This window comes from Salvia miltiorrhiza, chromosome 5 (assembly GCF_028751815.1).
Source record: "Salvia miltiorrhiza cultivar Shanhuang (shh) chromosome 5, IMPLAD_Smil_shh, whole genome shotgun sequence".
NCBI lineage: Eukaryota > Viridiplantae > Streptophyta > Magnoliopsida > Lamiales > Lamiaceae > Salvia > Salvia miltiorrhiza.
This window is the reverse complement of record NC_080391.1, coordinates 53,148,358-53,170,676: the sequence shown is the minus strand read 5'-3', so window position 1 is coordinate 53,170,676 and position 22,319 is coordinate 53,148,358. Positions and strand designations below refer to the sequence as shown.

At 37.5% G+C, this 22,319-nt stretch overlaps 1 protein-coding gene, 1 non-coding gene and 1 pseudogene across 2 annotated transcripts; all 3 read left to right on the top strand.

The window, feature by feature from the left end:
• The first annotated feature begins 11,900 nt into the window (after nt 1-11,900).
• Nucleotides 11,901-13,525, top strand: LOC131024938 (protein ROH1). Its single transcript, XM_057954505.1, has one exon. The coding sequence runs from the start codon at nt 12,068-12,070 to the stop codon at nt 13,268-13,270; it is 1,203 nt and encodes a 400-aa protein (XP_057810488.1). The 5' UTR covers nt 11,901-12,067; the 3' UTR covers nt 13,271-13,525.
• Nucleotides 13,526-14,720: 1,195 nt separating this feature from the next.
• On the top strand, nt 14,721-15,189 carry LOC131024987 (uncharacterized; annotated as a pseudogene).
• A 3,516-nt stretch (nt 15,190-18,705) lies between these two features.
• Nucleotides 18,706-18,777, top strand: TRNAM-CAU (transfer RNA methionine (anticodon CAU)). The gene has a single exon. It is a non-coding gene; the product is annotated as a tRNA-Met (tRNA).
• Nucleotides 18,778-22,319: the final 3,542 nt, after the last annotated feature.

Below are 22,319 nucleotides of genomic sequence, written 5' to 3'. Positions count from 1 at the left end.
TATTTCATTAAAATAAAAAAATCAACATTAAATTAATTAAAATAAAATAAATACTTAATCAAAATACAATAATAAAAATAAAAAATACACTAATTTTCTAGGGCTCAATCGTTAATATGCTCTTTCAAATTTGAAATGAGGCGAACGTGCATGTCGTGGTCTCACATAGAGGCTTTGACTCAACCTAGAAACACCTCTAGTTTGACTTGCAATAAAACAAGGACATCCTAGTGATGATAAGTTAACCCAGTGTCATCTTTCAAGGAATATCTTTAAGGGCAATTAATTATGTCACAAGAAAGCTATAAACTAAGGATTGAAAGCTGTAAAATTATCTAAAGCTGGGAAAATAAACTTACCTAGAAACTTAAACTAAAGAATTATCTAGGCATGAAAAAGAATTATTAACTAATGCTTGTAATTTAAACTTAACTAAAAACTTAATCTTAAAATTATCTAGGCGTGAAACTATTAAACCCTAGGCAAGAATTAAACCAACTTAAAGTAAAGAATTAACTAGACAAATTGAATTTAAATAACTTTAATTAAAACTTCTAATCTAATCTAACTAGGCAGAAACTAAAGTGCATAATTTAAAGAAAGCATCATAAAAACGCATAAGTAAATTTGCAGAATTTAAAGAAAGCATAAGTAAAAGCAAATAAATAAACTTGATTAAAGAAATACCATAAGTCGTCTCGAGAAGTAATCTGTCACGTAATTACAACTCTAAACGGGAAACTAATCTAAAACATGAATTAAAAGAACTATAAACTAAACTAACTAGAACAGAAATCGAAACTAGAACTATGAAAAACAATAAACCTAAGCTTTAGCTAACTTGGCGGAACTAAAGATTAGGGCAAAGAGTTTTATCTAACTACACGCCTGGAGGCAGAAGTATATTTTTCAATGCAAAACAAAGCCCTATTTATAGACTTCTCCTCAAAAGTTGCCATGCAAAGCTGGACTCTTAAAGGCAATAGAATCATGTACTTAGGTAAGTCCAGCTGGCGTGCTCCGCAAGTAATCTCCACTCTAGCTGAAATCGCGGCTCGGGAAAATCAGCTCTGGCATAGCGAGCTCTGCTCTGACTATTGACTTCTCTGCTCTGACTTGGTTCCGCTGCTCTGGCGATTGGTTCCTCTAGCGATTCACTTCGCTGCTCTGACGATGGCGCATTTCTCTGGCTTCCCATTTCGCTGCTCTGGCATGCGGGACTCGCTTCTCTGACGTGCCAGAGTATGCACAAAAACGTAATTCTTAGCCCAAACTCTCCAAAATTTGCACTCTTCATCTCGAAAACCTAAATCTCCTGCAAAGCATAAAATACACCATAAAACGCACCAATTTCCAGAAGATTATCTTAAAATAAAGCTCATGCAAGCCCCTAAAATTAGAACAATTAAGCATAAATCAGGCTTATCGTGCCACATATGCATGAAATTTCGGGTGAGCACCGGTGCAAGGACGAGATGCGGCTGAGCTACTTGAAGCTTCGTCTGTGATGTCTTCTTTCCATTTCAATGCATGATCGCCTTCATCTTGGATGATCATATTGTGCAAAATGATGTTGCTCAACTCCTTTTTTTTTTCAAAAACGAACCAATCCTTTGAAGATTGCTCAACGAGCTTGGAGCACACCAAAAGCTCGTTCAATGTCCTTGCACGCCGAAGAGTTGAACAATGACTCGATAGAATCTACTCAAGCACTCCAACAAGGTAGAATCTACAATTCGTAGATACTCGTTATATTGAGCAGTTGCACATCCATTTGCCAGTTGACGAATGACTATTGTGCATTTCTGTAACAATGAAAAGAAGGTCTACCTAATGCATCGGTACGTTGTTGTTGGAAGTAAGGATCGGATTGCACGGCGTTGATGATTCCTAGAAATAGGAGCCGGCGCATACGGAAACTACGTCGGAAAATGGCATCGTGCAGACTGAATTTTCTGCAAAATAATCGTCGTGGAGACGTTTTGCTCCGGCTTCAAGATCACGATGAATATAAGCTTTCTTCTTCACTCTTCGTCGCCTCGGGAGGGCTTTCCGGCAGACCAATTACATCAACAATTTGGTAAAATTGTAACACAAGTTGGGGTGAACTCTTGAGCACATCGCTAATCGCCGCTTGAGGATGATGAGGACGAAGGTGGTGAAGACTGAAGATGATAATGAGGATGAAGACATTTTGCTAGAGAGAAGAATAGTATATGGGAAAAAAATAGAAGAAATGTGAATGAAAATGTGAAGAATGAGAGTATATATAGATATGAAAATTAAAAAAAAATAAAAAAATTGAAGGAGTCGTTGCATTTACAATGGTCCTTTCTCAATCAGCCAACAATCCCTTCCAAATTTTTAAATAAATTTTTATTTATTTATTTATTTATTTTGGACGCGTGCTTCTTAAGCAAAAGCCCATTATTTCTCCTTCGTGCCTCGACACCAATATTCGTGCCTCCCTCGATCAATCCAGCTGTGCCAGCCCGCCATCTTCTTGGGCTGGAGTTGCTCTTAGATTTTTCAATTCTTGTTACTTTGACACTAACTGTTTTCCTTAATATTGTGTTATTGATTAAAAATAGTGTGGCACATGTGCTACGCACGGAAAATGAACTATATACATTTAAGCACTTAAATTTTTTATATTACAGCTAATTTCGGCCAAACAACCTCTAAATACTAAACAACTTATAAGCTGAATCAGGAGCTTATAAGGTCTTTCAAAGTGTTTGAAAAAAAAATAAGTTTTTAAAGAGCTTATAATACTAAACAACTTATAAGTTATTCAGGAGCCTATAAGGTCCTTCAAAGTATTTGGCAAAGCTCAGTCAAACACCCTTTAAATACTGCCTATAAGGAAATACTCCCTCCGTCCCGCGCAAAGTGGTGCGTTTCTTTTGGGCACGGGAATTAAGGAGTTGTAGATTAGTGTTTTAAGTGTGTAGGAGAGAGAAGGTAATAAAGTGATAAAGTAGGAAAGAGAATGTGATAAAGTAGGAGAGAGAATGTAATAAAGTGATAAAGTATGAGAGAATGTAATAAGGGAGTGATTAAGGAAAAATAAGGGGTGTCTAATTTTTGCCAAAAAAGGAAATGCACCAGTTTCGGTGGGACAACCCAAAAAGGAATACGCACCACTTTTCGTGGGACGGAGGGAGTAACATATTCCAAAATGATAGTAACTTATATAACATATAACAGTTGTAAATGATATATAACGAAATGATAGTAACTACTCCCTCCGTCCACTAATTGTTGGCCTAGGAGGCAAAACACGGATTTTAAGAAAAATTGTATTTTTATTAGTTGAGTGGAGAAAGGGATCCACAATTTATTAAAGTCAATGCAATTAGGCCACAATTTATTAAAGGGACCCACAATTTTGATTAAAATATAAATATAAACTTACCCAAAATAGATATGACATAAATTGGTGGACAGACCAAAAAGGCAAGTAGACCAACAATTAGTGACGGAGGGAGTATTATATAACATATAACAGTAACTATTATGAAGTTGTAGCCACTGTGTATAACTTTCCTTGCTACACTACCACTACTATTTTATAAATCTAAATATTAATCTATTTCAAAGCTTATGTTTATATTATAAAAAAAATTATTTGGTTACTCTTAAATTTTTGTGTAGGACTTTACTTCTATATTGAATAAAAAATGAAAGCTTCAATTATTTTGATTAATTACAACATAAACAGAGATTTTAACTGGAGTAAATTATTTTGGTTACACCGAAAGAAAATTATAAACTCAAGTAACATATTTACTTTGCTCCCATAAAAATATGAAATAAAAATTATATTCATAAGTTGATATAATAAGTTTCTGTTGCAATTAATACAAATATATATTACTTATATCCATAAGAAATAACTATACATAAGGCTCACGAAGTTTCATTTCACCTCATAAAATATTTGCATAATTTCAAGTACTCACATCATAGGTTTGGGCCCATAAAACAATAAATAGATACCACATCCAATAAGGTGTTTATGTAGCCCAAAGCACAAATTTGATGTTGAATAACTACATTAGGCATTTAATAATTGCACGTTTTAGCAACACTAACACTATATTTGAATTAATTACTTTCAAAATATTATAACCTTTTGGACTTATAAACTCAACCATACCCTCTATATAGTCAACCATGGACTCTATAAATCAAGCTTACTATACAGAAGTAACTCTATATATTTGGGCCTCTCAAATACATAAATATATTTAAATTATTACCTTCAAAAATTGGACCTCACTTAAATAAGCAAATTAAATCTATCATATTTTAAGTTACACACTTTCAATTTTTATTTTATTTTATTATCTCCCTTAAGATTTTCATTACTTAACATACGAAACGCTAAATAAAATATATTTTACATTAAATATTTTTCTATTACATATAGAAAAATATAAATATACGCATAAAAATACAGATATACATTTTCATTTCTAAGCAAATACAATATTAATTAATATTTTTATCTCCATAAACTATCATGTCTAATTATTTTTTACTATCTGAAAATAAACATGAACATTTTAAATATATTATTTTTTCTACAGTACAACAACAATACTTTTTTATCTCTATATTTAAATTTAAAATATTTTTTCCACTAATTAATTAATGTTATCTAACATACTTTCAAACATAACAAACTGACAAATAAGTTGAATTATTTTAATAATTAGAATTATATATAATGAAATTATATAATAATAACTTTACTATCACGCCCAATAAAAATCATATTTATAAATATTAGTTAAATACGACTTAATATATTAATGTTATATTATATACTCTAGTGTCACGCCCAATATTTTTTTTAAATGATGAATCGTACGATATTATCAATAAAATTAAATACTATCATTATTACAAATTAATCTATCTATGAAATATTGCTTAATCCCATAGAAAATGTTTTCTGTAACTGCATACAAAAGAATAGATAAATTCTTTACTATTTAAAATAGGGTAAAGTACCAAATACCCCCCGACGTTGGCGTCCCTATCGCGTATAGCCCCCCATAGTCAGGGTCAGCGCTGTTTACTACCCTAACGTGGCAAAATCGTAGCAATTAACCCCCCGCCACTTAACGGACGTTAACACCGTTAGATTAAATAATTTTTTTTATTTTTAATTAAGGTGGGCTAGCTCTTTTTCCTCTCTGAGTTGCCTGAGTTCAATTTTCCGACGAAGCTGCCACCATTTTCTTCAATAATGTGTCGGCTCTTTCAACCTCAACCTCAACAATTCTGCCGCCCAGTGGCCGTCACCTCCATCGCCGAAAATTCTGTCGCCGGATGCTGATGGTCGGCGCCTCGACCGCCGAGAACAACAACCTCGTGGTAGCCCTCTTCAAAAACTCCAACTCTCTTTCCCTGCAACTTCCATGGCCAACAATCTGCACTCTCCAACTCCCTCCCCTGCAACTTTCCCAGCCAACAATTTGCACCTTTCCAACCTCTGCAAAAGTCACTATCCCAAAACTCACTAGATCTGCACCATCCAAACCATCCCCCACCACTTCTCCAAACTCAACACAAACAACAAGAATGAGATTGAAATAACGGTTCAAACATGGAGTAGTGAATTTGAGCAAAATTCAATCTTCACAATTCACAAAAATACAGAAAACCCTCTAAACTTTATCTTTCCATTTTCAATTCCGCACCATTTTTCACTGAGCCGCCGACAGCAACCGTCGCCGCAGCGCCGCTTCCATTTTTTTACTGGGAGAGATTGAGGAGTAGAGAGAGGCGGAGGTGGAGGAGATGTCGCCGCCCATATCGCCGCCGCCTGAAACCCCTTTCCGTCTCGAGCCCTAATTTTTGGAGGAGTAGAGAGAAGCAGAGGTGGAGGAGATGTCGCCGCCCATATCGCCGCCGCCTGAAACCCCTTTCCGTCTCGAGCCCTAATTTTTGGAGGAGTAGAGAGAAGCAGAGGTGGAGGAGATGTCGCCGCCGCCTGAAACCCCTTTCCGTCTCGAGCCCTAATTTTTAGAGCTGGGCGAATCAGTGGATGAAAGTGGAGGGTGGAGGCGAGCGAACCGGTTGAGGAAATGAGAGGGCGGAGGCGGTGGTGGTGGAGCCGTGAGGTTGGTGGTGGTGGAGGAGGGACGAGGGATAGGAGAGGAAAAGTAGAGAGAGATTAAAAATAAAAAAATTATTTAATCTAACGGCGTTAACGTCCGTTAAGTGGCGGGGGGTTAATTGCTACGATTTTGCCACGTTAGGGTAGTAAACAGCGCTGACCCTGACTATGGGGGGCTATACGCGATAGGGACGCCAACGTCGGGGGGGTATTTGGTACTTTACCCTTTAAAATATAATATTATAAAGGTATATTTAATAACCATAGAATATAAAAAAATAATGAACAATAAACATAAATCAGATTATTTTTTTCCACGCTTAATTTTTGTGATTAGCAATTTTTAATTTATTTGAGTATCACATAATAATAGAAAAAAAATAACGAACAATTAATAAACATAAAGCTAACATTAAATTCATCATCAACAACTCTCTTAAGGGAATAAGATTTTCTCTCATTATTCAAGAAAAACAATCATTGCTCACTACTTCCAACAAAAAGTGATCAACATCTTCAACTTCACGATCCCTACTTTTAAGCATCACAAAAATCTAAATTTATCACAAACGAAGAGCTGGAAGCGCCACCATCGTCAAACTCACCGGCGTAAATCGAAAATCTTGCACACCTTCAAGTTGAATTGCTTATACATTCTCTATTTCTTCGTCGTTATTTCTTCTTCTTGCAAATACATTGTCTGATTCTTCTTCTTACAAATACACTGTTTGCTATTGAATGTTTTTGCCATTTGCTCTTTCATTATTCATGCTATATATAACATGTATTTCTATTTAGTTATTCATTCATTGTAATGGAATATAATAACACAATTTTTCAGTTAGTTCGAAGCACAGACACTAATGAAAACTTAAAAAAAAAAAATCACACTTAACTTTTACCAATGTCTAAGTAATTAATCACATATTCACTTCTGTTGGAATCATCACAAAATTTCAAAAAGATTCTGAAAAGATCTTACGTCTTATGTTCAACAGATTCGTTTCATCATCTTCCTCTTTGCTTCTTAAAAGCACCACACCTAAAAGACTTCTTACTTCAGTCTTACCTAAACCTATTAAAGGGAATACCGGAATTTGAACAGAGCAATTACATAATCATTAAAACAAATAGAGAATACTCATCATATACTGCTTTTGCAATCCATTTCTTCATTATGTGCGTTATTTCAACATATTTGATATGACAACACTTGTTAGTGACTAACATTCAATATATTTATCAATGCTTTTATGTGTTACTCATCCTGTTTTCTGTAGAGATAGCTGAACAATGAATTCGACATCAATCCTCATCAAACTCGCCTACAATTATCCTCATGTAAAATGTGGAGGAATATTGGTATTTAATACTTCAAACTCTAAACTACATTTCTAGCTATTTGATTTCCAATTAGGTTGAGAATTACAACTTTTATTTTTTAATGGCATTTTCAGATAATCCCCAATGACTTTGTTAAAAAGAATGCACACTACTTGAATAGTGAAGTGAAGTTAAAACTTCGCTCTGCTAAAAAGAAATGGAACATCACAATATGCCACCATGAAAATCAATCTGGAAGTGAAAAGATTTGGTACTTAAGCAAGATTATTAGATTTGAAAAGTATGTTCAATTGTCTGCAAATGACCACCTTGTGTTGCACCTCATTGCTGCAAAAACCTTTGTCGCCACTGTATACGATGAAAATGGATCTGTTAAGGATGTTCAAGTGAAGCGTTAATCCTTGAACAATAGTTAGATAAATCTAATTATAGTATATGAAGGGTTGTATACTGAAAGCAAGACTTTTATGCTTGTATACGTTGATTCCTTAGTTCACTGCGATTATTCTATCTGAAATATTGTTATTGCATATCCTATTATAGTCCAATTTATCTCATACTATAGATTATATGGTGTGCTGTAGATCACAGAAGATCATTTAATTGGAAAAAGTTAAGATATAAATTGAGTTCACAATCGAGGCAACTATGGACGAGTTGTTGGTTTAGATTGTAGCATAAATGGATAAATAGTTTGTCTTGGCTATTTATTTGTGCTAGTACACTTGTGTATTGAACAGGATCACAATGAGATGAATTCTTATATTCTGACTAATTAAGAATCAAGATCTCGGAGACTTAAATAGTCTTAACCTTAATTGGATTAATCGGTGTGAATAATTAATTGACTATTGCTTTGATTTATCAAGGGTGGAGTTCTATTGAAGCTCAATATACTCGATAATTTGGGTGATAACAATTATTATTTGACATGCGATTATATTGCAATAAGGATCTGTGTCCTGCTAATAACAGGATGATAATATCCCCTCGAGAAACTTAATAAGTTTATCGTATTAAACCTTTCAGGTGGAATTAGTTCCGATACGATAATAAGTTTAAGTGGTAACACTCGAGATGTCGTTTATTATTAAACGACTGATTAATTAATTAATTGATCGTCAGAGGAATTAATTAATTAATGGATATTGAATATCTTAAACACGGGGATTAATTAAGTCTAATACTAGCCCCGACTCACCTAAAGAATAAAGAGGTAATTCAGTATTAATTTTTTTAGTGGAATAAATTAATACGTGTGTCTCGATTTTGTTCTAGGCTGAATAAGAAAATCGAGCACTGGGAGACCAAACTTTATTCAAGCTAGTAGATCCCTGCTTGGCCCAATAAAAGCTGTATTACATAGGGGGCGTCCCCTCTCCATCTCTTAGGCCTTTGAGCTTGGTTTGGTTTAATTAAGCTTATGGATTTATTATTTAGGTATGATTAATACCTAGTATAAATAATAAGAGAACCCTAAAACCTAATCACTTCTGCATTCACGCAAAACCAGAAAAGAGATAATTATGTGAGAACAGAGAAAGGGAGACGCCATTCCTGGAGTGGGGAGGACTTGAAGCTCGTTGCCATCCAACGTCAAGTCTTGCCGTGGGAAACAAGTAGGAAGATTCACTCTGGAGTCTCTTATACCCGGATTTGCAAGTAAGATCATATTCTCTTGTAATAGGCACGTTGATTTTTGTATGTATTCGTTTGATAACCGGAATGGATCACGGGCACGTGAATCATATGTCATAATATGTTTCCTTCAGTATATACTTCAATCATTGGAACAGTGACTAAATACTTTTCATTTTGATCTTATCTCAGCTGTTGGACCTTCGCAATTGCCCTCCTTAGTATCGATCAGTAAGATCAGTTATTAATCCATCTTTATACATTTTTTTCACTTACAAAACTCATAGTACACTATATGCCTTGCAGAAACTGAGTTCGAAGGTGCTCTTCAGTTCAAATTCAAATACACAAATGCGCAATGTTCAAGATTGGTAACACAAACTGTATAGATTTTGCATATCGCAAAGTTTCACTTTAAATGATTTATATACTAACATAAATTACATAACAAAACAAGCATTGCACAAGAAATTTGTTCTTGAATCATCTTTTCAGGATACACAATTCATCACAGTTCATTATGAAGGTTAAAAGAAAAAGTGGAACCTCAAATTGCCAAAGAGACGTCCACGAAGCATCATTTACGAACTGGCTGGTGCATGGTCAATTTTTGCTCGCAACATCCCACTAATGAAACGGTGTTCACTATAAAGTAATCTTTGATCATGCAACATAAGTTCTCATTGTGCAGATGCAAAGGTGTCTAAGGTAAGAAGTTACCTTAACATTGCTTTAAACATTTGCAATAATTAAACAACCTTTACAAAGGATGTTAATTATAAATTTTTCTTCAAATAGATTACTAATAAGTGCACCTTAAATTATAAATTGGTAATATAGATTTTTCGTGATATATAGTTTGCTAATAACTGAACTTTAAATTAGATGTCATTTAAATATGGGTTAAGGTGCAGATAGGCCCCTGAAGTGTGAGCCCTTAGAGCGATTTACTCCCCTTACTAACTGTGTGTGCAACTTAACCCCTAAACTACCAAAAATCGCACATTTAAGCCCTTCTTGACTAACACCGTTAGTTAATTTTTTTTAAACGCTGGCGGCTTGTCCTGTTCGACGATCGCCATATCCAACCATAGCAATCTTCAACAAAGGGAATTCTAAATCACACTCAAACACAGTGAAAGCTGAATTCGAATTCAGCGCTTGTCGCCGGAGTTTCTCTTGTCGTCGGCGCGGTGCTGGTGGCAGACGGTGGTGAAATTGGAGAAGAGATCAGAGTACATGGAGACGACCTTGGATATGTTGCCGTTGATCTTCTGAATCAGGGAGATGTTCTTCACGAGATTGTTGTGGACCTTGGATTGGAGATTCTCATTGACGTGCTGGATGAGGAGGCGGTTGCGGTCGAGCACCGACTGCACCTGTCGAAAATTTTGCGAGAAGGCGGCCCAAATGGAGGGATCGCCGTCAATCTCGTCAGGCTATTCGGTGGTGGTGGATTTAGGGGAGAGGTGGTCCATCCGGAGTCAGATGCGGTGGCGGCATGTGGCGATTTCGTTCATGGAGGAAATTGACTAACGATTGACTAACGGTGTTAGTCAAGAAGGGCTTAAATGTGCGAGTTTTGGTAGTTTAGGGGTTAAGTTGCACACACAGTTAGTAAGGGGAGTAAATCGCTCTAAGGGCTCACACTTCAAGGGCCTATCTGCACCTTAACCCTTTAAATATAGATTGCTACTAAATGCGCTTGAAATTATAATTTGTTTTTTCCAATATAGATTCATCGATAGCTAATAACTGCACTATAAAATACGTGGATTACACGTATTTGTTTTATAGAGAATCCTTTCTTTGTCTATGTACAACTATAAATTAGATGTCATGTATTGATGAACTTTAGTTTTATTGTGTCTTTGAAAACCCATTTTTTTTATTTATCATCTATATTTCAAAACAAAAACCTATTGTTGTAAATATTTATTCTTAAGCAGGAACTGAAGAAATTCAATGTTGTATTATGTCTATATTTTGTATTTTTACAAACCTCTTCATCTTGTAGTATGCATTTGAAGCTCATGATATCCTGCCAATTCCCATTAAAAGGAACTCGATATGCACACAGTAGTCTGACTTTTATTGCAGATGTGGTAATCGAAGGATGGAGATCATTGATCAAACACACCAACGACCCCATCTTTCAAAAGATTATCTCTTTCAAAAGGTCATTGGTTCAAGTCCCATCGGAAGCGTGTCAGTTGTATTTTATTTGATTTATTGAGTTGTATTTGTTTGATTCATGATTACACGATTGTTAATTATCCCACCGAAAGCGTGTCAGTTATATTTGTTTTATTTATGATTGTACGATTGTTATTTAATTTATCAATGTAATACACAGTTTCATAATATATGCTCTATCCGTCTCACAAAAACATGAACATTTTGTCATTTTGGGGTGTCTCACAAAAATATGAACATTTCTATTTTGGTACACTATCTCACCACAATCCCTTTATTTTTCATCTCTACTTTTCATAAAGTGGAACCCATTTTCCGCTCACAATACACTTTTATCTAACATTTCTTAAAACTCGTGCCACTTATAAATGTTCATGTTTTTGTGAGACGGATGGAGTACATATCTTGTATTTTAAAAAAAAAATCTTAGAAATCACATATATCTTTTTTTTAGATAAATTAATAACATTAAATAAATAAAATTTAAAGACAGCATGTCTTTTATCTACAAGTGGATAAATGATTCCCAAATCCCTTATCATTAATGATAAACTATATACCATATATATAGCTGTGTGCAAATCGAAAACAAGAATAGGAAAAGACAAGAAATGAGAAACAACCCAGTCAACCTTCCCAAACGGTCGTGCTCCCCGACATACCATAACCACCAAATCCTCCCTTGAATATATAAACATTATTAACCGTCTGTGTTTCTCTTCCCCACCACCAAAACAGGAAAACCGAAATCCAGCCATGCCGACGACCGACAACCAGGGCTCATTCCTGAACCTCATCAGCATCCGCCGCAACCAGGTGACGGCCATCGAGCCCGCCCACGACCAAGAGCAAGAAGACCTCGAGCTCTTCCAGAAGCACGTCGCCACCCGCTTCTCCGACCTCCTGCCCCCCTCGGCCGACGACTCGGCCCCCCCTCCGCCCCCCCTCCTCTCCATCTCCTGGCTCCGCAACCTCCTCGATGCCTTCCTCTGCTGCGAGGCCGAGTTCAAGGCCCTCCTCATCTCCGGCCGCGACCCCGCCTCCCTCTCCAAGCCCCCCCTCGACCGCCTCATCCCCGACCTCCTCGACCGCAACGTCAAGGCCCTCGACCTCTGCAACGCCCTCTCCCACGGCGTCGACCTCCTCCGCCACTGGCACAGCCTCGCCCAGATCGCCGTCGCCTCCCTCTCCCAGCAGCCCCTCGGCGAGGGCCAGGTCCGCCGCGCCCGCAAGGCCCTCGCCACCGTCCTCACCTCCATGGCCTTCGACGACAAGGACCACGCCGGCGGCGCCGCCTCCTTCCACGGCCGCTCCGCCGCCGCCGCCGAGCGCTCCTGGTCCGTGTCCCGCCGCGGGGGCCGCGACCGCTACGCCAGCCGCTTCCGGTCGCTGTCGTGGTCGGTGGCGCGGTCGTGGTCGGCCGCGAAGCAGGCGCAGGCGATGTCGGCCAGCCTGGTGGCGCCGCGGGGGGCGGAGGTGACGGCGCTGCCGATGCCGATATTCATCATGAGCAACGTGCTGGTGTTCGTGATGTGGGCGCTGGTGGCGGCCGTGCCGTGCCAGGACCGCGGGGGGCTCGCGACGCACCTGCCCGTGCCGAAGCAGCTGAACTGGGCGCAGGCGATGAGCGGCCTCGTGGATAAGATCGGCGAGGATTGGAAGAAGAAGGAGAAGAAGGGGAGCGCCGGCTTGCTGGAGGAGGCGCAGAGGATGGAGAGGGTGGCGCAGTGGCTCGTCGATTTGGCCGACTCCTTTATGTTCCCGTTGGACGACGACAAGGCGGCGGAGCTCGCCGCGCAGGTGGCGGAGCTGGCCGAGATTTGCAGCAAGATGGAGGAAGGGCTGGTGCCGCTGCAGCAGCAAATTAGGGAAGTGTTTCATAAAATGGTGAGGAGTAGAGCCGATGTTCTTGATGTTCTTGATCAAGCTGGTAAATCATCCATACCAGTTCCATATTGACATATTTATTTATCAAGAATATTGTAATCATGGGATGTTTTATTTTTGAATGTTAGTATATTTTTTCCAGAAGAAAAAAGACTAGCATTTTAGTTTAGGACTAAATTAATTAAGATGTTTTATGATGTATTGGCCTGCAGCATCTGTTTGTTTCCGATGGACACAAGGTTTAGTCCAACAGCTAGCGAATTTAGATTTTAGATACAATTTGTAACTTTTCTTCTTATGATTATTGCAAAAGTTATAATTACCCAATTGGTTTTGATCCATTCCCAAGTGAATCAAATTCAAAGAACAAAATTGGCAATGGAAAAAAGAAAATGACACCAAAGATGGATATTTCATATATTTGGTCTTTTGTTTGCTCCAGATCTCACGCTAAAATTTGTTCTTTGTTGAAAACTATAGCACTTTTATGTATAATTTGTACAGAAAAATTAATGCAATACTTTTCATTGACGAAGAAAGTTATTTTAACTTGAAAGTTTCCTTCTCAATACAACGTTGTAAACTATGTCCTTTTTAAGTAATTATTCAACGGCATAACCTAATCCATGTGGAAATGAAACAATCCAATTCATACTTCAGGTCACCAAATTAAATTGGGGATCGGGTTGAGTTTACTACAAAACAAAAAATTAAGACTAAATTGTAACGTTTTAAAGTTAGTTTTAATTAACAATAGTTCTAGGTTGTAAATAAAATTTGACCTCAAGATGGTGATTTGATATGTAGTTAATACCAAAAGATTTGCAGCTGACACTACAATACCGCCGGAAAACATGTCACCGATGGCGATACAGGCGGCGACTCGTCGCCGATATTTTGCTCGTCGGTGACTCCAATATCGATGGCGGCAAAAGACGGCCGCCGGTAATTAACGGCGGCGGCGCCACCGCTAAAGGTCGTCGGCGAGCGGCGGTCTTTTGCCAGAGCTTTACCGGCGGTTGGGGCCACCGGTGATTAGCGGCGGCAACCCCGCCGCCGGTAATGTTGACCGGATGACGGCGGCGCTATTGCCGGATGTCACCGACGGCAGCCGCCACCGGTGATCATCGGCGGCACTTTGCCGCCAGTATTTGCTGTCGGACGGCGGTGGCCACTCGTCGAACAGCGGTGGCCTCTCGCGGTATATTACCGATGGCGGCTGCCGCCGATAATGTTTTTAAGAAATTTTTATTTATGGGTTAAGTATCAAATAAGCCCCTAACGTGGAAGCCCTTATTACATTCAACACCCTATGGCAAGGGATGTGTCAACTAAGCCCCTAAACTACTTAATTTCGGACAATTAAGTCCTTCGCCCTAACAGACATTTAACCCCGTCTGTTTTTTTATTTTTTATTTATTTTTTAAATTCTTCATCAGCAATGTATCTTCTTCCCTCTGCTTCATCTTCTTCTTCATGTATATATTGAATCTAGGCAAAACATCAAACCTGACACTACATAATGTCTTCAATAATTCCAAAAATCTCGTCCAGCTCCCTTGCTCGGTCGCTCTTCCACCGTGCTCTCTGCACCGCCGTGGAGACTCGAACCCAAAAGCTTAAGCGAATCGCCAAGGAGCTGATTGGCCTCAACAAGATCGAGCGCCATGATTATGTTACACTATTTCGTCATAAAATGGGCTTGAATCGGTTCGGCGTCGCTGCTTCTGCACCCTGCCGCCCAATCGCCTTCAATAGCCGCCCCTGCTGCCGTCGAAGAGAAGACAACGTTCGATGTGAAATTGGAGAAATTCGAAGCTTCGGCGAAGCTAAAGGTGATTAAGGAGATCAGGTCTTTCACTGATTTAGGGTTGAAAGAGGCGAAGGATTTGGTGGAGAAATCGCCTGCCGTGGTGAAGAAGGATTCGGGCAGAGCCTCCTCCACACGGTGTTCCCGCCGGAGCTCTACAACGCCATCCAGCTCTACCTGAGCTCCTCCGCGTCCATCGCTGGCACCCGCCTCAGCCCCACCCGCGTCCACCGTCGTGCTCGTCGTCGGAAGCTGACGAGCTAGAGAGAGTTTCGGTCGGTACGTACTGCATCTGGCGGCTGAAGGCGTCGAATCTCCTGTCGAGCCAGTGTATGAAGCTAAAGAAAATTATTAAGAATTGGTGGGGCCCACTGGAAAAAAATAAAAAATTAAAAAAACAGACGGAGTTAAATGTCTGTTAGGGCGAATGGCTTAATTGTCCAAAATTAAGTAGTTTAGGGGCTTAATTGACACACCCCTTGCCATAGGGTGCTGGATGTAATAAGGGCTTCCACGTTAGGGGTTTATTTGATACTTAACCCTTTATTTATTTATTTATACATACCCAACAAGTATTTCGTATTTATACTGTATTTTTAACTTAATTGCATACGTTAGACGAACTTCCCAGTGGGTTACCCATCTTAATTGTGATCTAAGTCAAGCACGTTTAACCTTAAAGTTCCTTTCGAGTGGTCACCAATACAGAACACTCGTATTATTGATATATCTAGTACCTATTAATTCATTTAAACTATATTTCAATATACAATATCATACATTCATAACCTTTGAATATGTCGAGATGATATGCAAGAGATTTTTCTAACTCAATTGCATACGTTGCATAGGTAAGTGCAATGTTGTTCCAAAATATGAAATAAATAGTTGAACAAAACATAAATATAAAAACAAAGTGCAAGTGTAGTTGTTCCAAAATATGAAATAAATAGTTGATTAAAAACAATCATTTGTTGGGAGAAGATCCTTAAGAAATACTCAATTTCTATCCCAAGGGAGGAGATCCTTTAAAAATTGATTAAATCTATCCCACAATACAGTAGCATATATATAATCATTTTATCCTAAGCACATATTAGCATACTTAAACATTTATCAACATACTTATTCAAAAAGTTTACTTAAATTTTACTTATTCATACTTAATCTAACAAATTTATCCAAAATAAATAAATAAATCTAACAAATTCATACTTAATCATACTTTATAAAATAGCAAATTCATAATTAATCATACTATAAATTAATTAAAATTTACTTAATATAATAATTTTAATCTAACAAAACCAATAGTAAATAAATAAAATAAAATGACGAGAACGTACGGTAGTGGTCGGCGGCGGAGTGGTGTCAGGGCAACGGCGGCGGCGACGGTGGTGCGGCGGGGGCGGGGCTGAAATGAGAGAGAGAGACAAAAGGGAGGGTGGGGGCTTAACTGGACGGAGGCGGACGGCGACGGCGGCAACGGCGGCGGCTATAGCGGTGGAGGCGAGAGAGAGGGGGGGGGGGTGGGGCGGCGTGTGCTGCTAGGGCAGCAACTGCCGAATTTGAGGATTAAAATTACCGAGGGCAAATGCCCTCGGTATTCGGGGACCCGCGTTCAATTTATCGGCGGCAAGTGTGCCCTCGGTAATCACTGTCGGCTCCTGCCGCCGGTATTATTAAAAAATAACCATTTCATATATTATAGCGGCGACGAACTTGTTCACCGGAGCTGCCACCGATAGTTTCCGGTGGCACTCATGCCGCCGATATTCTGTAGGTATTTTAAAAAATACGATCCGCCTTCGCCATCGTCGGTATAAGGCCGGTACTCACTGGCGGCGCGGTTGCCGCCGATAATTTTGGCCGGCATTTATGTGGTTTTTTGTAGTGTGAGATTTAAGACATAATTGGATTAAGATTATTTTAAAGTTTCAAATAATACTTTGATAACTTATTGTATATTTTTATTCTATACCATAGAACACAATAACTAATTAGCAAGCTTTAAAGAAGAGTCAGTGTATGCTCGAGGTCTATAAATCAAATATAACTCTAAATTTTTGAATAACTATATTTTCTAAAATCATATCAAAACTTGAGCTTTTATATATTTAAGGGAAAAATATCAAATAAGCCCATAACATGGTGACCCTTATCACGTTTAGATCCCTATAGTCGAAGTTGGGCCAACTGAACCCTCAAACTAATTAATTTCGTGCAATTACCCCCTCCGCCTTAACGGCTATTTAACACTGTTAAGTATTTATTTATTTATTTTCGCCAAGGTCGCCGGAAACTCGTCGGAAAACGCTCGGTTCTATCCGAAAATTCGGCAACACCTATCACCACTTCCTTATCTGAACTCCGGCAAGGCCCGTGCTTCGTCCAATCAGCGACGCCTTCGCTTGAAACTCTCCCACACAGGTTCGAGCCACGTCGCTGCCTTATCCAGCGAAAATCAGTGCCGCGGCGAATAGCCATCCACCGCCGTGCCCTAAGGGTCCCCCAATTCTGACCTTCAATCGTCTGAGATGAAGCCTGTTCAAATCGAGGATGGCGAAGCTCCACAGCATGCCGATGGGGGATAAATCTCAGAGCTCAGTGAAAAGGATTCATGGGCCATTAACAGATGGGTTCACGGGCCATTAACAGAAAACCCGAGGTCGACCACCGCGACTCATGCTCACAGGCGTCCACTGCCTCTCGCTCTCTGAGACGCAGCTCGGTTTGGTTGCCTGATCGGCGCGGCCGCCGATTCCACGATTTCACGAGCAATAACGACTCGCAGGCTATGGGCAGAGGGGAAAACCCCCAACTCTCTCAATCAATCTGTATTTTTCGGCGAGTTTCCGGCAACCTTGGCGAAAAAAAAAAATTAAATACTTAACGGTGTAAAATGGCCGTTAGGGCGGAGGGGATAATTGCACGAAATAAATTAGTTTGAGGGTTTAGTTGGCCCAACTTCGATTATAGGGATCTAAACGTGATAAGGGCCACCGTGTTAGGGACTTATTTGATACTTTTCCCTATATTTAATTAAAATGACTTATGTATATCCTTACAAGAGATAAAAACAAAGGGAAGTTGCCTGGACATTGGATCAGGCTTTCCTATATTTATTTTCTATTGGACTAAAAGGCCCATGTTCAAAGCAATTAAAATGCACAGTTAAAAAGAACTTTCAAATCTTTCAAAAGAAAAGATTAAAAGAGAGAGGGAGAGAGAAAGAACTTCCATAAAAGCAAAAATATATAAATATTTAGTGAATTATCAATTGTTGGCGGAAAATGGAGATCAGTTGATTGGAAATTAAATTTAATATAGTTTTGATAATAATTTGTTAACAACATCTAGATAATATTATTGACTACAACTACAAGGATGAAAATTCATGTTTGGGTTCGAGTCCCCTGTAATTTGATTTTTAAATTTCTTTATTTAATACTGTTAATATATGTTAAAAAAAAAAATCATGTTTGTCACAAGTCATGTGTTTCGATTGAATGACTAACATCTTTAGTTATTTAGGATAGATTGGCAATACTACTTTTAGATTGAAGGTTAAACATGTGAGTATTAGTAATTCATCTAGTTTCTACGTGTACTTTCTTGATTATCTGTTTTCTCTATGGAAGGTGCATCATATAGTATTAAATATATATAAATCAAATAAACCGATTATTTTCATCAAATCAGAGTGGCGCAGCGGAAGCGTGGTGGGCCCATAACCCACAGGTCCCAGGATCGAAACCTGGCTCTGATAAATTGGCAGTATGGCTTCCTAATTTCCACTTTTCTTTTTAATTTCCCTTTTATTAGTTTCCGTTCTCGTTTTGTACTATAATTGCATATACCAAATAAATTCGACTTTTTTTTTGGCCTCATTTTGTACTAACTATATATTTAACAATTACAATTGCATTAATTTCCCAATTTTCCTTACTCATTTGGTAATAGTTATAATTGCATATACCAAATTAGTAAATTACACTTCTTTTTAATAACTACAATGGAACATATTGACTGAAATCCTTTTTTTTGGGGGTTTTGTTCTAACTATATATATTTAACAACTACAATTGCATTAATTTCTCTATTTTCCTTGCTCATTTTGTAATAGTTATAATTGCATATACCAAATTACACTTCTTTTTATTGTTCTCATTTTGTAATAACTAGAATGGAACCTATTGACTGAAATCCTGTGTGGGGTGAAATAAATAAAAAGAACACCAAAACAACATGTTTTGCAAGTCTATTTCACGATTGATAAAATAGATTGCATTGAAGCTAAACAATCTACGCATAATCCAATTGATTAGGAATAAAGAAAGGGTGGGGCCAATTTCCATTCTTCATAATTCCAAATCTCCGATACATCATGATTGCGTCACATATATATTACTCATATGGGAGAGATCATATAGTATCCTCTCACTTTTTTTGAGAATATGTATCATTTATTTTGATAGCATTATAGTACTCTTACCATTGCATAACGTTAAACACATAATGCATAAATTGCATACATGTTTTAACATTATTGCATACATGATTATATATACTTCTTTGCCTTTTACACAAAATGCATACGTTTACTACAATACTACTTAAGATATATAATACATGATCTTGGCCTTACATATAGTGAATTATATATATAAAATATATATAGAGGGATATAAAAACATTTTTAGCATATAATTATCTAGCTAGGAATCAATTAATTCCAACTATTGATCTTTAATTTGTATCACATGACATTGTTGGGATTCTCAATTCTAAGGGTGGAGACCTGGGCTGGGTATGCATCTGATCATTCTCATTAAGAAACACAATGCACATGCAAGTACGTAACATACCATAATGATATTATAAAATATTTCCCCCATCCCACGTTAATAGTATGCATTGCTTCTTCACACATTTAAAAAATACAATTAATTAATATCATTTAAAACATATAGTAATTTATAAATATAATTATTCTATATTATCCTTTATTACATATTATATTTTTTCACACATTAAATAAAATCATTTTAGTAAAAGAAAATTTTAATACAATTTAAATTAAAAAAATAATCTATATTTTGTGCCATCCCAACATAGAATAGGGGGATCTCAAATAGGACCGATCGAGAGTATGTGTTAAAACAGACCTATCTACTTTTGGAATGAAGGGACAAAATTATTTTTAATGAAAAATAATAAGAAGAAGAAGAAGAAGCAAAACCCTATTCCCAAACCTACACCTTCGTTCCCTCTCCCTCCCAAGCCCACCCCTTACTCTCCTCTCCTTATCGTTTGCCGCTCAATCCTTGCACAGAGCGGCGATCACTCCATCTTGCCATCGTCGTTGTCGTGGCTGCACCACTGTTCATGCACCTGTGCCATGTAGCTTGTGCATGCACCTGTGCATCGTTGCCGTCGTTGTCGTGTAGTTTAATTTTGAATTAAATGAAACAGATGAGGGAGAAGAAGAAGGGTTTTTTTTTATTATTATTATCAATTTGTAGTGTCGTTTTTACATGTTTAATTGAAAATGAGCGAGTATTATAATTTTTTTCCTTTCATAAATATACAAAATTTATATTGGCGAAATATTAATATACAAGATTTAACATGAAAACGTAACAATTTAAGAATGAAACTAAGATACTTAATTATAACCTATTAGTAAGAATCAAGTTTTTCCGTGCATATATATATATAGGACGAAGTTCAAATAAGAATGAATAAATAAAATAAAAATAAAGAATCATTTCAAACATTCAATCGTCAATAATTGATGCACATGCGCAAAATAAAGGGGAATTACTGTTGTGTGTTCAAAGCAATTAGGGTGGTACCTCCCCACTTTAAGCTATTTTCTAGGTCTGGCCCCAATTTAGAATCCCTAAAATCTAAAATTCCTACGTTTAACTTACGTAAGTACATAAAAGACGTGGCTTTAGTTGATAAGACGCTTATTCTCCGACCATTAAGTTCGGAATTCGAGTCACCATTGGAAAAAATGTAAAATCATACAGTTTTTGTTGTAGTGATTTATGATCATCTTTAAACAAAGGAAAATTAAAGAAAAAAAGGACTGCATTATATAAAGAGAAGTTGAACTTTACAAACTTTTGAAACTCTACCCTTTTATCCCAAAAATATAAAATAAAAAAGGTTGTACCAATTTACGAAGATTTGTTAGATAATCAAGTTCGTATACCGAGTCCACTCATATGCGACAATTTTATAATTTCTAGCTTTTTGATAAAGTTTGATATGGATATTAATTATCGAACGGTATATATATATATATATATATATATATATATGACACAACACACGCTAGCAATTTTTTTTTATATTTTAAAATGAAATATCATCCTTGAAAAAATTAAATACAATCTGTGGAGATGGAGCATGAAAAACAAGCTACACATAAAGAAACATCAAAATCAAATAGAATAGAGAGGATGGGGCTAATGATGGAGGCCACATATAATTAGTGGGCGCCCATTGACCAAATATGTAAAAATCATGAGTTGAAATTAGGGGGTGGGGACCACATTTTTTAATAATTAAAAGGGCTTAAGGTAGAACCTTCTATCAATGAGTTATTAGGTTAACCAAACATTACTTTAAGAGGCCAAGTCCCTATTCCATTAAAACTCTTAATTAATTTCTTAATGTGTGTATATATGCAGCGGGGCCCACCACCGGCCCCCTCAAAAATAGTTTGCTCTATTAGCATTTGCCCCCCCTTAAAGCTAAGCTTCATCATTTCTCCTTTCCATTCCTTCATCCCCACAGCGTCCTTTTACAGAATCATTTCGACTTTTACTTCCAAATTCAGCTTCTGCAAAACTCCCACATTTTTCAAAATCAGTATGGTAGATGATTACCATCAATTCCACATCTCTTTCATACTCATCGTTGTCACCTTTCTCTCCCGCTATGTACGCACGTCTACGTATGGATTGCATGTAGCACGTTTCTGCTTACATATATATTGATTAGGGTTTTCTTTAAGTTCATATATATAAATCAAACGTATAAGTTAAGGAGCAGCAAAGTTCCACGCATTGTTTATTCATTCTTTATTATTGCCGACAAAAAACAAGTTCAAAGATATCATCATCCTCAATCATTTGTAGAGTAGCCATCTCTACTTTATGAATTATGGTACCAAGATATGTGCTTTTTTTGGTTCATTTGCAATTTTCAATGAGATACTGCTATATGTGGTCGTCATGGTGAGGTCCTTGATCTTGATTCAAGTACTAATATAACACACACACATATATAGGGAGA